The 16,574-nt window shown below is 59.1% G+C and overlaps 1 protein-coding gene across 8 annotated transcripts in view; it reads left to right on the forward strand.

Annotated features, from left to right (window-relative positions):
- Nucleotides 1-731: 731 nt before the first annotated feature.
- TBC1D2B (TBC1 domain family member 2B) overlaps nucleotides 732-16,574 on the forward strand; it is a 66,075-nt gene continuing 50,232 nt past the window's right edge. For 3 of the 8 annotated variants that reach the window (XM_058736298.1, XM_058736305.1, XM_058736299.1), the window contains exons 1-2: nucleotides 732-1,091; nucleotides 15,621-15,774. In XM_058736298.1, coding sequence (XP_058592281.1) covers nucleotides 774-1,091; nucleotides 15,621-15,774 — 472 coding nt within the window. In that variant the 5' untranslated portion in view covers nucleotides 732-773. The other 5 variants (XM_058736304.1, XM_058736300.1, XM_058736301.1 and 2 more) reach the window with 5 other exon arrangements.

Here is a 16,574-nt window from a genome sequence, read left to right on the forward strand (position 1 = left end):
GGAAGGAAGACGGCGCGGTATTTGCTTTGAGTTGGCCCTTTCAGAAACTCGGCTATTACCTTCCTCTTTAAGCGGAAGTGCACTTGGCACACGTGCTCCACTGGTCTCAGGTGCACGACAGTGACCCGCCGGTGTCGCTACTACATCAGCACCGACTGTTCCCTGAGCTGCACCTGGAAGCCTGGACACCCCCATCCCCGCCCCCCTCCGGCGAGCGCCAGATTCTTCTCTGCTCCGACGTTGTGTCTCTGTGTGTTTTTCAGTTTGTACACGAGGGCCTTGGGTCCACGTTGTCGCCACCGGCAGGGTCTCGTCGTTTCTCACGCTTCCTCTCTTCTGGCGGCGGCCGGTCTGCACGGTCGTGGCCTCTGCCGGGCCGCCCCGCCTTCCGCGACCGTTCCCCAGGGCGCCCCCCCCCCCCCCCCCGCCCCAACTCCCGCGTCGGCCGCCTCCCCGCACCCCGGCCCCTCCCGCAGGTGCTGCGGGCCCTGGGCGAATGGCGCGCACAGGCGGCCCGGGGCAGGTGCCGCGGCCCTCGTGCCCCCGCGCAAGACGCGAGCTCCCCACAGGGCCGGGTCGGGGACCGCCACGCTCGCTGGGGCGGGAACGGAGTCGGCGGGGGCGGCGGGGGCGGCGAACTACAAGTCCCAGGCGGCCTTGCGCGCCCGCGGGCCGTGCGCAGCGGCGGGGCGGGGCGCGCGGGGGCGGCGCGGGGGCGCGCTGACGGGGGCGCGCGAAGCCGGGGCGGCGGCGGCGGCGGCGGCTGGGCGGCGATGCCGGGGCCCGGGGCGCGGGCCGAGGAGGAGGAGCGGGAGGGCGCGGCGGCGGGGCCGGCGCGGCTGTGCGGCTACCTGCAGAAGCTGTCGGGCAAGGGCCCGCTGCGCGGCTACCGCAGCCGCTGGTTCGTGTTCGACGCGCGCCGCTGCTACCTCTATTACTTCAAGAGCCCGCAGGACGCGCTGCCCCTCGGCCACCTAGACATCGCGGACGCCTGCTTCAGCTACCAGGGCCCCGACGACGCGGCCGAACCCGGCGCCGAGCCGCCCGCGCACTTCCAGGTGCACAGCGCGGGCGCCGTCACGGTGCTCAAGGTGGGAGTGCGCCCCCGCCCCTCCGGCACCCCGGTCGCTTCCCGGCCCCCGCCCCCGGCGTCCCCGTCCCTCCCTGGCGACCCCGGCGCGGGCGCCCCCGCCCCTCCCCTACGCCCGCCCGTCCCTGGAGTCCCCTCCCCTACCGCCCCCGTCCCGGGCGTCCCCGGCCCTCCCCGCCCCTGGCGCCCACGTCCCTCCCTTCCCCGCCCGCCCCGGGGCCCAGCGGACCCGGGCTTGGGGCTGCGGGCTGCGCAGTGCCCGGACCCGTCCTTCGCCCCCGCCGCTCTCTTGGGCTCCCCGCGCCCTCCCGGGAGTTCGCGACTGAGGGCTCCTTGACTGGCCTGGGTTACGACCCCTTTGTGCCTCCGCTGCCTCTCTTGTAACGTGGGGGTAACGGTGCGTCTCCCTCGTGGGGCGTGGGGTTGAGTGGGATCCGCCGGTTGCCCTCGCGCGGCACACAGTCGGGGGCGGCGGGGCCCCTAGAGGTCACTCACTGCAGCCCCTCCTGGCGGGCAGGGGCGCTCTGTCGGGCTCGCGCAGCCCGAAAGTGGCGGAGCCTGTTTTCTGGGGAGAGGTGGGAAGGGGTTGCTTTAACCGGGTCCGCCCGAGCAAGGTTTCTTTAATCTTGTAGCCGAGACGGGGTGGGAGACACACAGGCCTCCCCGCCCTCAGGTCCCGGGGGCCCTCCTGCTGAAGCCCGCATCTCCTTCCTGGCCTCGGCCCCCGCCCCCGCCCCCGAGCCCCCACCCTCAACCGGCTTCCGTGTCGCGGAGCAGCAGGGCTGCGCCCGGCCGGCCAAGTGCAGAGCGGCGGGGGCCTTGCGAGTCCCTGGGCCCGGTGAGCGCACAGCTGTTGCCGGACCTCCGAGCCGAGCCGGCAGCCGCTGGAGCCGGAGCTGGAGCCATTCTCAGAGCCGCCTCAGCTCAGCTGTTGCGGTTCAAGCAAGACTCTGCGTCCTGGGTTCTTCCAGGCCCTTCCACACCGCTCCAAGTGGGTGCAGACGGCCTGTTCCTCCAGAGGAAGCCAGGCAGGGCTGCAGTTCAGCTCAGGCTGACTTAGAAACCGTTTGTATAAACTTGGGAATGACTCCAGGAGCACCCGGACTTGTGCCAGAGAAAGGCTTGTCCTCACTGCGTGTGGACGGCCCTGCGTCAGATGCATTTACTGTGGGCTTGTTTGTTGAAGAACGAAATAGAGCATCCTCTTTCAGATTGTCTTAGAGGACTTCCGAGTCCTCTATGAGGTTTGTCATTTAGAAAAATGCGAATAAACGTTGGTGTGGACCTGAGTGGGGCTTTGAGGTTGAGCCTGAAGACTGTGGTGGGAGAGGTGAGTGGTCTGGAACTCGCCCGGGACTGCCGAGCGCTTGTGCTGGGCGGCTTACGCCACCCGTCTGTCCCAGTGTCCTTTTCAGTCCAGCGAGAGTCTCCCCTTCCTCGAGTTGTGAGCGTTCAGGAAATGTCGTGGGAAATGGCCGGCGCAGAGCGGGCACCACGCGGCCGCCACGTGAAACGAGCAGTGTCCGTGGCCAAATACGTGGTATGGTCATGAAACAGAGTATTATGCAGCAGTGAACGTAAAGAAACAGCTGTCGACACGCTTGGCTCGTGAAACTGAGCACGAAAGGGTTACAGAATGGTTGCACACAGACGGTACCGTTTACGGACTGGTTGAAAAGGTCACGCAGATGTCTGTGTGGTGAGTGGGGAGCCGCGTGGGGTGATGAGCCCCGGGCGCAGGATGGAGTTTACCCCTTGCCGTGCTTATGTCTAGGACGGGTGGTGGGTGCACCGTGCTTCTTACGGTATTCTGTCCACCTTTGTGTGCATTCAGAGTATTTTAAAGAAGGAAATGAGTTTTGATGTGGATTTCGTGTGGATCACCGACTGTGACGAATCTGTAGAGCTGAGGGTCTGCCTTACAAAACCAGTGGGAACGGAGACACAGGCAAGGCCGGGTTCCAGAGCAGGGGCTCACTTGGAGGAGGAATTTTGTTGTATAGTGATAACTTTTGAGCTGCGGGCGTAAGACTTCTGTGGTGGTAAAAGTGGAAATTAGTAATTTATGTTCCTCCCACTTTTCAGGTCCGAGAACTGACTCCTGTAAGTGCTGATGCTTCGTTTCAGGGTCCTCGGCCATGGGGGAGCCTCTGACTTGCAGAGGGGAGCCTCAGGTTAGTGAGGAGGCTTTGGCTTCGGCTGGTTGGGTATCATTGTACAGATACCATTTCTTTTGACAGATGAGTTGAGGAAAAGAAAAAATCAGCAGTTTGCTTACTGTGTTATCATGTGTTTCTTGTTCTAAAGCATCTGTCAGCCCTCTCTGGCAAAGCTGTGGTTTCACTGGCTTTTTCAGAATGTTTTACTGCTTGAGTCTTAATGAAAGCTGATACTGGAATTTCTTGCTAAACTTCTCTATTCCTGAATTCAGGGATCTGATCCAGCGGCTTATTTTACAGATTTTACAGGGAATGGAGGCCAGAGAGGGGCTGTGATTTGCCTGAGATTGGAAGCTAGACTCAGACCCTCTTTGAAAGTAGAGACTCCGGGCATAGTTGAGTGTTCAAAATGCAGAATATCTCATTGTGTTAACTGTTCTGACAAGTGTACCTTCTTTGACTTTGAATACCAGTCGTTCGGGATTAGATAAGGTGTCGTGGTTTTCCCTTTACCGCATTTGATTTCTGCCTTTTTCATGTAGTAAAAAGGCACCGGGAGCATTCTGCACTTGGAAGTTGGTACAGTGGTCAGGCAGAGGCCGATGCTTCTGGGGCCGGCGAGTCTGGTGTGCTGGAGGCTTCTCCCCGGTGCAGGGGACAGTTGTGGAGCGAGCTGGCGCGCAGGGAGGACTGACTGCGGGTAAAACAGCAGGAGCCCCTCTCCTCCGCCAGGTCTCTGCAGCCTGGGGCGCTCCGGGCATCACCAGACTGTCAGCAGATGCATCCCCTCCCTGGGCCCCTTTCTTGGAGCTATTTGGTGCTCAAACGGACGTGGTGTCGGTTTCTGAATCACACGCAACTACACAGGCATGCGTCCTTATTCTTAACCCACTTTTGTGGGAAGGATGCACATTTCTCTGGTGTTGAAACCGCTCTCAGCTTAATGACAGGCATGCGTTAGCTCGGGGGAGCCTGGTGTGTCCCACACAGAATGGAGGCGCTGAACCGGCCTTCTGGGCTGAATGGTTCTGCTCGGCTGTCGGGCCCTAGAGGTCCACTCGGCGGTCTTAAAGTGTCATTTAGCTGTTTTATCAAGACCTGACTTCTCATGGGTTCGTCTCGGTCTCCCAGTTAATAAGCTCCTAAGAAGCAGGTGCTGTGTCATCGTGTGATGTCACCGTAGCTTCCTCTGACCCACCGCCCACGGCGTGGCCTGCACCCCATTTCCTGATGTTTGTATCCTCACCTCGCGGACGCTGCCCGCAGAGTAGGTGCCCCGGCAGACGTCTGTGGAGTGAAAGCATAGAAGGGGATCACCTTCTGGTTTGGGGGCAGGCCTTGGCCCTCTGGAAGGGTGAGCCAGACCCCTCAGGCGAGCTGACTGTCGTGGCGTGCAGCACCCACGAATACAACAGGCGTCCGCTCTTCGGAGAGCCTCACCCCCGATTCCGGCTGGTCCCGATTTTCGGTCTGTTGTGTTTCATGTCCGTGGCTGGACTCTGAGGAGCTGGTGTAGTTGGAGGGGGAAGGTTTTAATGACAACGCCACAGAGTAAATATTTTAGGTCTCATAACCATGCTGTTTCTCTGACTGCTTCACTCTCATGGGACAGAAACAACCAAAAAGCAAGCATGGCAGCATTTCTATAATTTTTATCTGTGGACTGAGATTTGAATTTCATGTGATTTTCACATGTCGCAAAATATGTTCTTTCTGTCTTTTTCCCCAACCATTTAAAAGTGTAAAAACCATTCCCGGCTCATAGGTGTATGAAAATAGGCGGTGGGCTGGGGGTGGCCCTGGGCTGGGGTTGCTTGAACCTCCTGTTTTAGGAGGGCCTGGGGCACTTCTCGTCCACTCACTCGTTCCCTCTGCTTAGGCCCTGGGGGCTCAGCTCAACAAAACAAGTCCTGTCCCCGTGGGGCTTTCTGGATGGTGGGGAGATATGGATAACACCAACCAGTGCTGCACACTGTGGAGGGGACAGGGGTCCCAGTGTGTGTTTGGGGGGCGCTGGGAAAGACTTGCAGGGGTGGAGGGGGAAGGTAATGACGGGGGAATGCCAACGAGGGCCAGGTGTCAGCCAGGGAGATGGGGGGCACAGCTTTTGGCAGGGGAGGCCTTTGGGGCCGAGGCCACAGGAACCGGCAGTTTTCAGCAGGGGTTCAACCTTGTTTTTTCCTCTTCCACACTGGTGGTTGGGTCGTGTCTGATATTTTCATCTAGGTACGTTGGACGATTATCTAGTCTGCGTAGTAAGGGTTGAAGCGTTTATGTCCCACGCTGGCAGGAAGGTTTGAATTGTGAGGCTGGAGATACGGTTGCCCTGTGCTTCTTAAGCACCGCATTTTGGGGGCAGCGGGGTCTGGGAAGCTGCCCCACCCCGTGGACTGCCTTTGCTAGAACATTCCCAAATCCACCTTCACCAAATTCTCTCCTGTTCCACTTTATCTGCTCGTATGCACGTTACCAGTTTCCTTCCCCTTTGGACGTGGCCGTTTCCCCGAGAAGAGGAGGGCCGAACGCGTCCGGGGTTGAGGTGTGGACACCAAGTGCTCACGGAGGCTTCGGAGGGGCGGACAGGTGTCCTTGTTCGGGCGCCTTTACCCATCAGCCGCTGGGTTTCAGTCTTCCTGTCTGATCAGAGCGAAATCCCTCCAAGGAAAGCAAAGAACCCTGTTATTGTAGAAATGACTCTCGAAGTGGGGCTTAATTAGGAACCATCATTTCTCTTAGAGGTTTATGCGGTAGGGCCTGGGTGACACCGGGGTGGGCATCTGCCTACATCCCCGAGGTCCAGTCCTCAGCTGTCACAGAGTGAGCTCAGTATGGATGGCGACGCTTCTAACTCGCGCCCCTTAAGCCCCTAAATACTCGGCCTGCAGCGGTCGGTGACGTGCGAGGCCCCCTGGGTGGGAAGAGGCCAGGACCATCCCTGGGGAGCCTGCGGATCCCACAATTTCCCAGATAAGCTGTAGCTCACCGGGCCGCTCCGGAAACCCTGAGCAGACAGAGGTTCGGTGCTGTCGCTCCTGGAGGTGGGTATTGGAGTTCAGGTATTGGAGTGCCGATGCTGCGTCGGGTATTGGAGTGCCGATGCTGTGTCCTACCAGGGTACGTGGCCGTGGGCAGAGACTGTCTGGGAGCACTGCCTCCCCAGCATTCAGGGGAGTGAGGCGTGTCGCAGATGCTCAGTGTGACCGGATGCTCCTGTCGGAGTGTCTGTGTGGTCATCAGCGAGTATCTCAAGAGCATCTGCTGTACTATAAGGTTATGCTTTTCCTGCAGATGTGGCGATAGTTTTTCCATGCATTTAAGAAACTATAGTATCGGGACTTGAAAAATAGTCTAGCACCTGATGCCTTTGGAAAACCTTTGCAGAGAAGCCGTGTTTGGCTGCAGGATTCAGCACTGGGCGTGAAGGTGGGATGCCTGCCGGTGTCTTGATTCTGGGGGACGGGGGTGGCATCTTCCCAGAGTAAGCGAACAGGAGGGGTCCTGTATGTGCAGGACCGATTTGCATGTGGCCCGGAGCCCGACGTCTGTGGTCTGTGTGATAATCCTGTGACTACTGCAGCATTGGGGAGACCTTGTGACAGTCATTGAGGGCTCCCCGCAGGAGGTCGGCTGGGCAGTGGTTGGGTTTTGGTACGATGCGTAGCTGCTCACAGACGGAACTCTTCTTGGGCCAGCGGGACGTGTTCCCAGTCATTTGCTTACCTTTCCCAGGCTGATTTTGTGGGAGAACCGGAATCTGGTGGGGAGGGGTCCAGAGCCGAGTCCTTCAGACTTCTGGCCCTTCCCAGGCCCCCCAGAAGGGAGCAGTGCTCCGTGTGCGCTCGGTCCGCCCCTCAGAACGGGTCTGAGTGTCGGATGGCAGGCCTGGTGGTGGATGGGGGTGGGCAAGGCCGTGCCATCAGAGGTGTTCACCTTGCATTATAGGAATTATTTGTAGGCAGTGGGCCCGATTTTCCTGTCCCTTCAGCTCTGTCATGTCGAGGAAAGACTGTGCTTGCAGACAAGGTGGCCTGACTTTCCAGGAGTGACGCGGTCAGTCAGCCTTTCGCCTAACGGATCTTGTCGAGCGAGGCCACGATGGGCGCCTGGTGAGAGTCAGGCGCTGTCTCTGGCCTCGGGGAGCTTGTCCTGTCCTGTTCTGAGGTGTGATTGGGGCATTGTCCTCAGTGGCTCTGTGGGTCGGAGGAAGTCATGACGTGCTTTTGCTCTAAGGGTCATTTATCCCCGAGTCAGGATTGCTCGGGCCCTCAGAGGGCAGCGTGCCCTGACCCCGGGGGCCGAGTGAGGGATTGGGGTCCTGTAGGGGGGCGGCAGCCGCTTGGCCGCTAGAGTCTTCCCCAGACACACGAGGGATGCGTCATTATCTGAACCTAGCAGTTTGTGGCACTTGCTTCGTATTTCGACTTTAGTCCATTGGGAGGAAGTTAGGCTCACGTGTAGCGGGTGGTGCACAGACACCTGAACCGCCCTGTACCCAGTCCGTGCTGCAGCCTAGGCTTAAGAGGATCAGCCACGGGAGATTTGGAAGTGGACGGTGTGGACGATAAGCTTCCCCATGGGGCTGCCTTAGCAGTGAGTGAGGCGGTGGTGTCTCCCGGCAGGGACGAGGCGTGTGCCAGAGGGGGACAGACCTCTGCTGCCTGGGAGCCGTGCCCGGCGCCCCCGCGGACCCTGTCCCAGTGGTCTTTCTTTCAAGTCTGCTGTTTAAAGGAACCATCTTTTTCGGAACCGTGGTTCTCAAACTGCATGTAGGAAAGGAGCCTCCCGGGATCCTGTTCCTGCACACTGTCGGTCCTGCCCCAGCTATCCCGACTCGGTTGGTAGGCCGGAGTGCACCTCGGGAATCCGCATGTTTGTCCGTCACCCCGGCCCTCCCGCTGCAGCTCTGGGGGCCTCTCTTCGGGAACCACTGCCGTCCTCCAGATCATGCCTGAGCCTTCCCCCTGGCTGTGAAGTCCAGAGGGGCCGGGCTGCCGATGGTTTTCTGGAAGCAGTTGTGTGGACGGAGACCAGTGAGGCGTGAGCCCCTTACCCTCAGGTTGACGCCCTGCGGTTTCTGCCTGCACATCTGCTTTGCATTCTGAGTTTCTATGAGCAGTGGTTTGGGGCCTGGCACCCCGCCCCAATTCCCCCAGGCCCTGAGGTTTGTGTCTCCTGGGCCGGTAGTGCTGCCCAGCGTCCTGGGGGTATTTCTGGGGGGTGCGGTTTAGTGACCGACTCCACTGAGGAGCTCATAAGGACTTGTAGAGCCCCCAGATTCTCACCCAGCAAAGGGTGAGTAACAGAGTGACCTAGGGGAGCCATCCAACACTTTCCTGAGACACCAGCTCTGCCCAGAAGACTGTTAGAAATCATCATGCCTCCCAGATGGCTCGCAAACTCGCTTCAAGGGTAGGATCTCTGGTGCCACGTTCCCCTGACCGCCCCGGGTCTCTGGTGTGTGGGGCCTGGAGCCTCCCCTTCCCAAGCCCCAGTTCCTAAAACTTCATATTAAGTCATTCATTCCTGTGTCCTATTTTTTTTTTTTTAAGTTTATTTATTTTGAGAGAGAGCGTGGGGAGGGGGAGAGAGAGAATCCCAAGCAGGCTCTGTGCTGTCAGGACAGAACCAGATGCGGGGCTTGATCCCAAGAACCGTGAGATCAAGAGTCTGACTCTTGCGGCGCCTGGGTGGCTCAGTCGGTTAAGCGTTTGACTTCAGCTTAGGTCACGATCTCGCAGTCTGTGAGTTCGAGCCCCACATCAGGCTCTGTGCCGACAGCTCGGAACCTGGAGCCTGCTTTGGATTCTGTCTTCCTCTGTCTCTGCCCCTCCCCTGCTCATGCTCTGGTCTTTCTCTCTCAAAAATAAATAACCATTAAAAAAAAATTTTATAAAAAAGAGTCCGACACTTAACCGACTGAACCACTCATGTGCCCCTCCCGTGTCCTACTTTTAAGTTAAAAACTGAAGGCGGAACAGCGCAGTGCTGTGTGGTGTGTGGAAACATCATAGGCAGGGTGGTGCGGGGTTGTCCACGGGCTGCTGGCTGTGGCTGCAGTCTGCATTTCTCCTGAGTCCATAAAACCCTGGCTCTCCCTGATTGTGCAATAGCAGAGCTGATAGGGAGCCACAGGAATGCAACCCTGTGGCCACTGGGAGGCCACGTGCCCCTTTCTCTCTGAAACAGAAAGCGCCTTGGCGGGCTTCCGTACTTCCTGCGGGGAGAGCAGACTCAGAGAGTGGCCTTGCCCTTTTCTTGGCGAAGTCCATCACCTGGCCCGGCCCCCCACGATCCCTTATCTGTGGTGCCGCCTCGTCTGTGAGCGTGCATTTGCTTTGCCGCGTTCCTTGTCTGGGCCCTCCTTCCCTGACCTTTGCCCTCGGTTGCTCATCTCTGTGACATCGTTGAAGCTGGAAAGATGTCAGCTGACAGGTGGGTTTGTCTCAGGGGATTTGCTCTTTGAAAGAGGGTGCTCGAGTGGTGAAGGGGGAACCCTTCTGGTGTCTGTGTCCCCGAGTGGGTGGGAGGTGGGGTCTGGGTTCTTGCCCAGCCTTTGAACAGGATGGAGACCACAACTCATGTAAGTCTTTTCATAGCTAACGTGAAAATGCTCATTTCGAGTTAGCAAGTTTGAAAAGGTAGGAGGTATGTGCTCGTGGCACCCACCAGAGGACGAAGGTCGGTGCAGATGCGTCCGCTTTCCGGGGGCCGGAGGACCCGCACGGACGCCCTTCTCCGTGTCTGCCACTGGTGTGGACACAGGCTTCAGCACCCTCCCAGGGAACAACTACATCTGTTTCATTGGTACGGGGCCAGATGTCCTGAGATCCTGGCCAGGCTCGTGATTTCGAAACATTCAGAAGAAGATTTGGAACCTAAAGTTATTTATCAGATTTGGATTGTCGGTTTTTCCTCTGAGTCTTATATCATCAGACCACTCACAATATTCTTGTGCTTTTTATTCCTTATGGAAGAATTACCTTAGATGCGCCTTGGGGATCTAGGTCTTTTCCAGACTTAAGAAACAAGATTCCCTCGTGACAAAAAGACATCGTGTCCTTTTAAGCAACGTGGCCGGAGAGGTGCAGACCGAGTCCGTCCCTCTGGGCACCCTCCTTTCTGTGGCTCTTCGGAGACTGGTGATCACGCCGATTCTCCCCGCCCTGCAGACGTGGGTGGGCCCCGACCTTCTGGTGAGGAGCCCAGGGCCTGCACTCTGAGCGCGCGACCGACATGCTGTGTTGTCACATAGGGCAAGACGGGTTCTGCCAAGGACGGCAGGTGGGATGTCTGGACCGGGGCTTGAGGCGTGCATCGGAGTTCGCAGGTGGTTGGTGGGGCAGGCGGAGCGCGGGCTGTGGAAGCCGACTTGGGCTCTGCTTGCCTGTGGTGTGGGGAGGGCTGCCGTTCCGCGGAGTGGGGTGAGGCGTGGGCCGGTTAGCGTGTGCACTGCACGGGCCCGCGGAAGCCAGCAGAGTCTTGAAGCTTGGGGTGCGTGTGACCTCACCGGGTGGGCGTGAGAAGAGGCTTTGGGGCACGCTGCTGCCGCGGGGGGCCGAGGCGGATGAGCCAGGAGAATGCCAGGGAGCGCGAGCCGGGACCTGGACAGACCTTGACCTTGGAGAGCTGGCGACACCCTCAGGCTGGAGACTGGCTTCTGTCTTCCGCACCTCGTGCGTCGCGCACGGCGCTCCCGTCGTTCCCCGCAGTGGGTCCGCAAGTCGCGTGCTCAGCTCAGAGTCGTGGCTGAGAGCGTCCAGTAGACCCTGCGGACCGACGGCCGTGCTCCCTGGGACCCCGCTCTGTGTCGCCCCTGGCGCGGAAGCTACCTTTGGCGCGAACCGCTCCGGATTTTACGTTCACCGTGTCAGTATTCGGGAGGAGCCGCGGGGAGATGCGGAGATGGGCGCGGTCGTCCTCCTCCTCTTCGAGGGACAGACGTGGGGACAGACGCGGGCTGGAGCTCTGGCGGGGCCAGCCAGCGAGGTCTTGGGTGGCAGAGGGGACGCGGGTCGTGGCTGCCCAGGGAGCTTCTTGTGGGGCCCCGTTCTGAGCCGGGCGTGCGCGACCTCCTGTGACCCTCAGAGCCGGCTCAGCAGGTCGGTTCCTCCCTTCCCCGTCCCATCCGCCGGCCGGTTGCACACGTTGCCTAACAGCACACGGCACGGGGGTAGGAGGGGGTGGGGGGTGGGTGGACAGTGAGACTCCAGGCACCGTGCGCGAGCCCGGGCTCAGCGGGTGATACCGCCCTGGCCGCATGTGCCCAGGGTTCAGGTTGATGTCTGTCACGTGGCCCGTGCTCACGTGACAGCGCACCCCCCCCCCCCCCGTCACCCACGTGCACGTCACGTGGAGGTCCAACGTGTTCTTCCGGCGTTTGTTTACGCACGAGGAGCACGTGAGAGGACGCACCCCGCAAGGTCAAGTTCGTTTCCCTCTTTCTCTTCCTTTCCCACATTTTGCACAGCAAATGCGGATTGTTACTATTCTTTGAAATAAAAGTCTAGAAAGACAGATACCATATGTTTTCACTCTTATATGGATCCTGAGAAACTTAACAGAAGACCAGGGGGGAGGGGAAGGGGAAAAAAGGGAGGCAGGGAGCCAAACCGTAAGAGACTCTTGAAAACTGAGAACAATCTGAGGGTCGATGGGGGGTGGGAGGGAGGGGGGGGTGGGTGATGGGCATTGAGGAGGACACCTGTTGGGATGAGCACTGGGTGTTGTATGGAAACCAATTTGACAAATTTCATATTTAAAAAAATGAAAGTCTAAAGTACAATGTTTTTTTTAAATGTTTATTTTTGGGAGAGAGCATGAGTGGGGGAGGGGACGCGTAGCCGTTTCCTCTGCCTGCCTTCTCGGGACTAGAAAGGTCTCTGCGGTCCACGATTACGGGCATGTTGCAGTAGCCACGGCTCCTTTGTTGCCTGGACAGGAATCAGCCCCGTGACGCGCTCCGCCCGGGCGTCCGTCTGTCCCTGTGGCTCGCAGTCCGGGGCTCTTCCCTGGCGCGCAGGGCCCTCGGGGCCTCCCGGACACTTCGGGGGCGCGGCTCATGGCTCGGCAGGAACCTTCCCCGAATTCTTGCCGACGCTTGGTGGAGCCAAGTCAGCCCTTGCATCTACGAGGTTCCTGTCGCCAGAGGCAGAAAGAAACAAACTTGATTTTAATCCTTTAGGCATTTCCTGGTGACTTAAATGACTTTTGTTGTACATTCAAATCGTGAATCAAATTTGAATCCATTTTCTTCTCTTCCAAACTTTTAACCGGTTGTTTGTCCTGATGCCATCGCTCAATAACTAAGGTCTTTTCCCTGCTGATTTTCCTTGAAGTGCGACATTTGGTATCTGCTCTGTGTTCGATTTGCTGGCCGCGCGGGCCTTTGTCACGTGCTTCCCAGCCTCGTAGGGCACAGCCCCAGGCCTTGTGTTTTTTGTTCAGAATCTTGCAGGTTAAACTGCAGATGAATTTCAGAATTTCTGTGCTGTGCTTTGAAGAGCTCCTTTAGAATTTTGACCGGATTTTTGGGAAGTTTCTGTGATGCATGAGGATTTCTTCAACCAGGTATTTCGTAGTTTGATCGTAATTGTGAATCTGACTCTAGCTGGTTGTCGCTGCTGTAAAGGAGACAGCTCACTGGGAGTGTCTCGGGAGACCACGTCTCCCCCAGTTGTGTGCAAACGGCGACACCTGGCCCACGTTGGCGCTCGGTAACTATTTGTCAAGGGAATGAACAAACATTTGTGTGTGCGTGGCATCGTTCCCTTTTCCTTTTTTTGGATGGATAAGTCGAGATAGGTCTCCAGGAAGGTCGCGGAGTCCAAGCAGGTGAGGGTGTGCTTTGATGGGCAGGGACCCTTTACCAGGGAGCGAAGGGCTGGGATCCGGGGGTAGGGGAATGTGGCTGGGGGACAAGGCCTGAGACCCGCCCCTCCCCCAGTAGCACGCCCCCTGCCAGGAGCGTGGGCCCTGAGTGAGCACGTGTTGAAATGAATTCACTTGGACCGATTAATGCAGGACAGTTCTGAGCCCTGGGGACAGAGACAGGCTTGGTGGGGAGTGTCCCGGGGTCCAGGGGAAGGGACAGGTGGGGCCCTGCTCCGTCAGGCGTGGGGGCTTCTGGGTTTGGGGCTGGTGGAGGTCTGGGGACAGAGGCCCGCGGGAGCAGCTAGGGCAGACTAACGAGGGACACGAAAGGAGTGCGCCCGCCTCCGTGGGAAGCTCACCTCGGGTGCGTGCTGGTGTGAGCTCTGGAGGTAGCGTTTGCGCTGGGCTTTGAGGGACGTGTAGGAGTCACAGAGACCGGTGTTCTGGGAGACTCGGTGTGGCTCCCGTGAGTCTTCAGACAGATGGCGGTCACATGTCTCACACAGGCACCTTCTGTGTGCTGAGCCGAGCCTGGGCTCTGCCCCTTGCGGCATGATTGGAATGCCCGTGTGGCTCTCCAGAATTTGGGATCAGAGCATTTAAATTGGGGGTGGTGTGGGGCAGATACCCACTCTCTCCCAGTCCTGCTCCCCACCGCTCTGGCCGGTGGGTGCTTGGCAGATGTGGTGGTGATAGGCTTTAGCACCGACTGGCTCGTTTGTTACCAGCGGGGCTGGAGCTCGGCGGTGAGCTCCTGGTGACAGACTCGCTGGGGTGTTCTGTGACACCACGTCACTTGGGAGTCCTGCTGCCCCATCCAGGAAGGGCATCTGTGAGACAGCTGAGCCAGGCCTGTTGTTGTGGTCCCTGAAGAGTGTTGGCACCTCTGTAGGTAAAGAACTGAGAAGCCTTCTCAAGTCATAGTGTCCTCGGGAGGAGCAGTGGTGGCTGCCCCACACCCAGGAACCCACTGCCTTTGGCCTGCGTTTCAGTCCTTGAGGCCACTGCCCACCCCCTGGGTTTCTGCCAACCTTGGCTCTCAAAACGGACTGAATTTACTGTTACCTCTAGACCAGTGCTGTCAACACGAATACGGTACGAGCCATAACAGATGCTCGTACGTTTTCGGATACAGATGAGGTAGCTTTAATATGTTATTTAATCCACCGTGTCCAAAATTTTCAGTCGTGTGGCACCGGCCGCATTTCGCATGCTCAGCGGCCACTGTGCTGGACCTGGCCGATCGGGACCAACGTTACGTGTCAGACCCAGACTGGACCCGGGCGCCTGAGAGATTTCGTTTGGGATTCTGATTCAATCCGGGCTGAGTCAGGTCGGATCTCCGTTCAGTCCTCCGTGCGGGGAGACCAGAGGGAGGACACGGAGGCTGTGCTTCGACTGACGGGGCCGCCCTGCCTGCCAGCCTGCGCTTCTGTCTCTGGTCTGAGCGCCTGACGGCGGGGCCCTCGCAGTCTCCTGTCTCCCTGGTGGCAGCACGCGGGATCGAAGTCGGGGTGCTTTCAGTGATTTCTGGATCCTCTTGACGTATTTATGCTTGCTTGTTCATTATTTTGAGCGAGGGTGCGTGAGTGAGGGAGGGGCAGAGAGGGGGAGAGAGAGAATCCCAAGCAGGTTCCTCACAGTGCAGAGCCCGATGCGGGGCTCAAACCCACAGACTGTGAGACGATGACCTGAGCTGAAACCAAGAGTTAGATGCTCCCTGGCTGAGCCTCCCGGGCGCCCCAAAAGGGAAGGAGCCCCAGTCAGTCATTGCCTCGAGGTGGTTTTGCGTGCCTTCCCGACCAGGTTTTTGTAACACGAGTAGTAAGTCAGACGTTGAAAACATGTGACTTTAACGTTTGTTTTTGCCCAGGAATTTAGTGAGAGATACTCACGAGGTTACTGACTGTTCCCCCGTCAGATGTTTCCCTTTAAATCGGAGCATTCTCGCGCAAGCACCTCTTTTGCCGTGTCTGCAGGGGGTGGGAGAGAGGCTTGTGACGGGTTCGGTTGCCCTGTGCCCTTTCTGGCACTTGCCGTCCTCGGTGTTAAAAGTTTTAGCCATTGGACGTGCCGCCCGGTTTTCAGTCTGCAGAGGTATCTGTATGCTCTCCAGGTGCCAACAGTTGCAACTACTGTCGTTTGATGTGACGCGGCCAGGATGCGGCCACACGTGCGTGAGGTGTGAGTTCTTGAGACAGGACGTGTGTGTGTGCAGCGTGAAAGGGCGGCGAGACCATGCTGTCCTCCAGGCTCCCGTGGAGGCTGTCGTGTCATCTTGGGATGTGGGAAGATTCTCATCAGGGCCGGATTCCTGATGTTCGTGCTGTTTACTGGCCGGGTGAGCAAAGCCGCTCACCCTGGCGGGGAGATGTCCTTGGGCTGTTCTTCCTGACGCTCCCCTCGAGGGGCAGGGTGTGTGTCTGTCCTCGCAGGACGGGGTTTGTCCCGGCCCTCGGTCCCGTCGTTGGCCTTGACTCGCTCTCTCCTTCCTCCCGTAGGCTCCTAACCGCCAGCTCATGGCCTACTGGCTGCAGGAGCTCCAACAGAAGAGGTGGGAGTACTGCAACGGCCTGGACGCCGCCACGTGGGACAGCAGGGCCTCCCCGGCACCGGGGGACTTCTCGCAGGGTCTGGTGGCCAGAGACAACTCAGGTAAGTCAGAGGCGGGGGGCCGGTGGCACTTCCTTGGGCGTGGCCGCGTGACCGGGCAGGGCAGGACAGCGTAGAAGCCCGGAACGAAAGTAACGGCGATGACCCCTCCGATGGCACTCCTGGCGCCTGCGTGCTTCCTCGCGCAGAAACCCGTTCCACCCGATAACGACCTCGGGGCTCAGCGAGGTCCGTGCCCAGCACCCTGAGCAGATTGGCGATGGGGGTCTGCGGGCCGTGACCCCCGTCCTGACTGCAGGGCCAGACCCCGTGTCTGCCCCGCTGACGTGCTCGTGGCCCGAGGTCACCCGTGTTTGTGTGCGCTTGGTTCTCGACGTGCTTGGCCCGTGACACCGTCACGTCCCTGAGGGAGAGTGACCGTTAGATGCGATTCCGTATTCTAGGTCTGTGGCATCTCCACGACTCTGGGCGATTCGAAGTGTGGAGGTCACGTGGCTTTACGTTCAAATATCAGACTTACGGCTGCAGGGTCTTCTCAGGCCTGGTGGTGTGGAGGCCCTCACGGAACACAGCAGGTGGCCGTTACTCGCGGACCATCCCCGCAGAGACCGTGGGCGGGCCGTGTTCGTGGCTCCTGTCTCCCCGCGGCGTGGACGGCCGCCGGGAAGAAGCAGGCCGCCGAGGCCGTTGCGCCCGCGTGTCTTGACGATCAGAGACGCCGATGCCGAGCCTGGCCAGCGAGGGCCGCTTCTCACGCCCACGGAGACGTGTGGCCCGTGCTTCATGACGCCCGTGGGCCTGCTGGGTCCCCCGCCAGCCGCAGCCGGTCCCGGCATCCGCGC

The sequence above is a fragment of the Neofelis nebulosa genome, chromosome 7 (assembly GCF_028018385.1).
Source record: "Neofelis nebulosa isolate mNeoNeb1 chromosome 7, mNeoNeb1.pri, whole genome shotgun sequence".
Classification (NCBI taxonomy): Eukaryota; Metazoa; Chordata; class Mammalia; order Carnivora; family Felidae; genus Neofelis; species Neofelis nebulosa.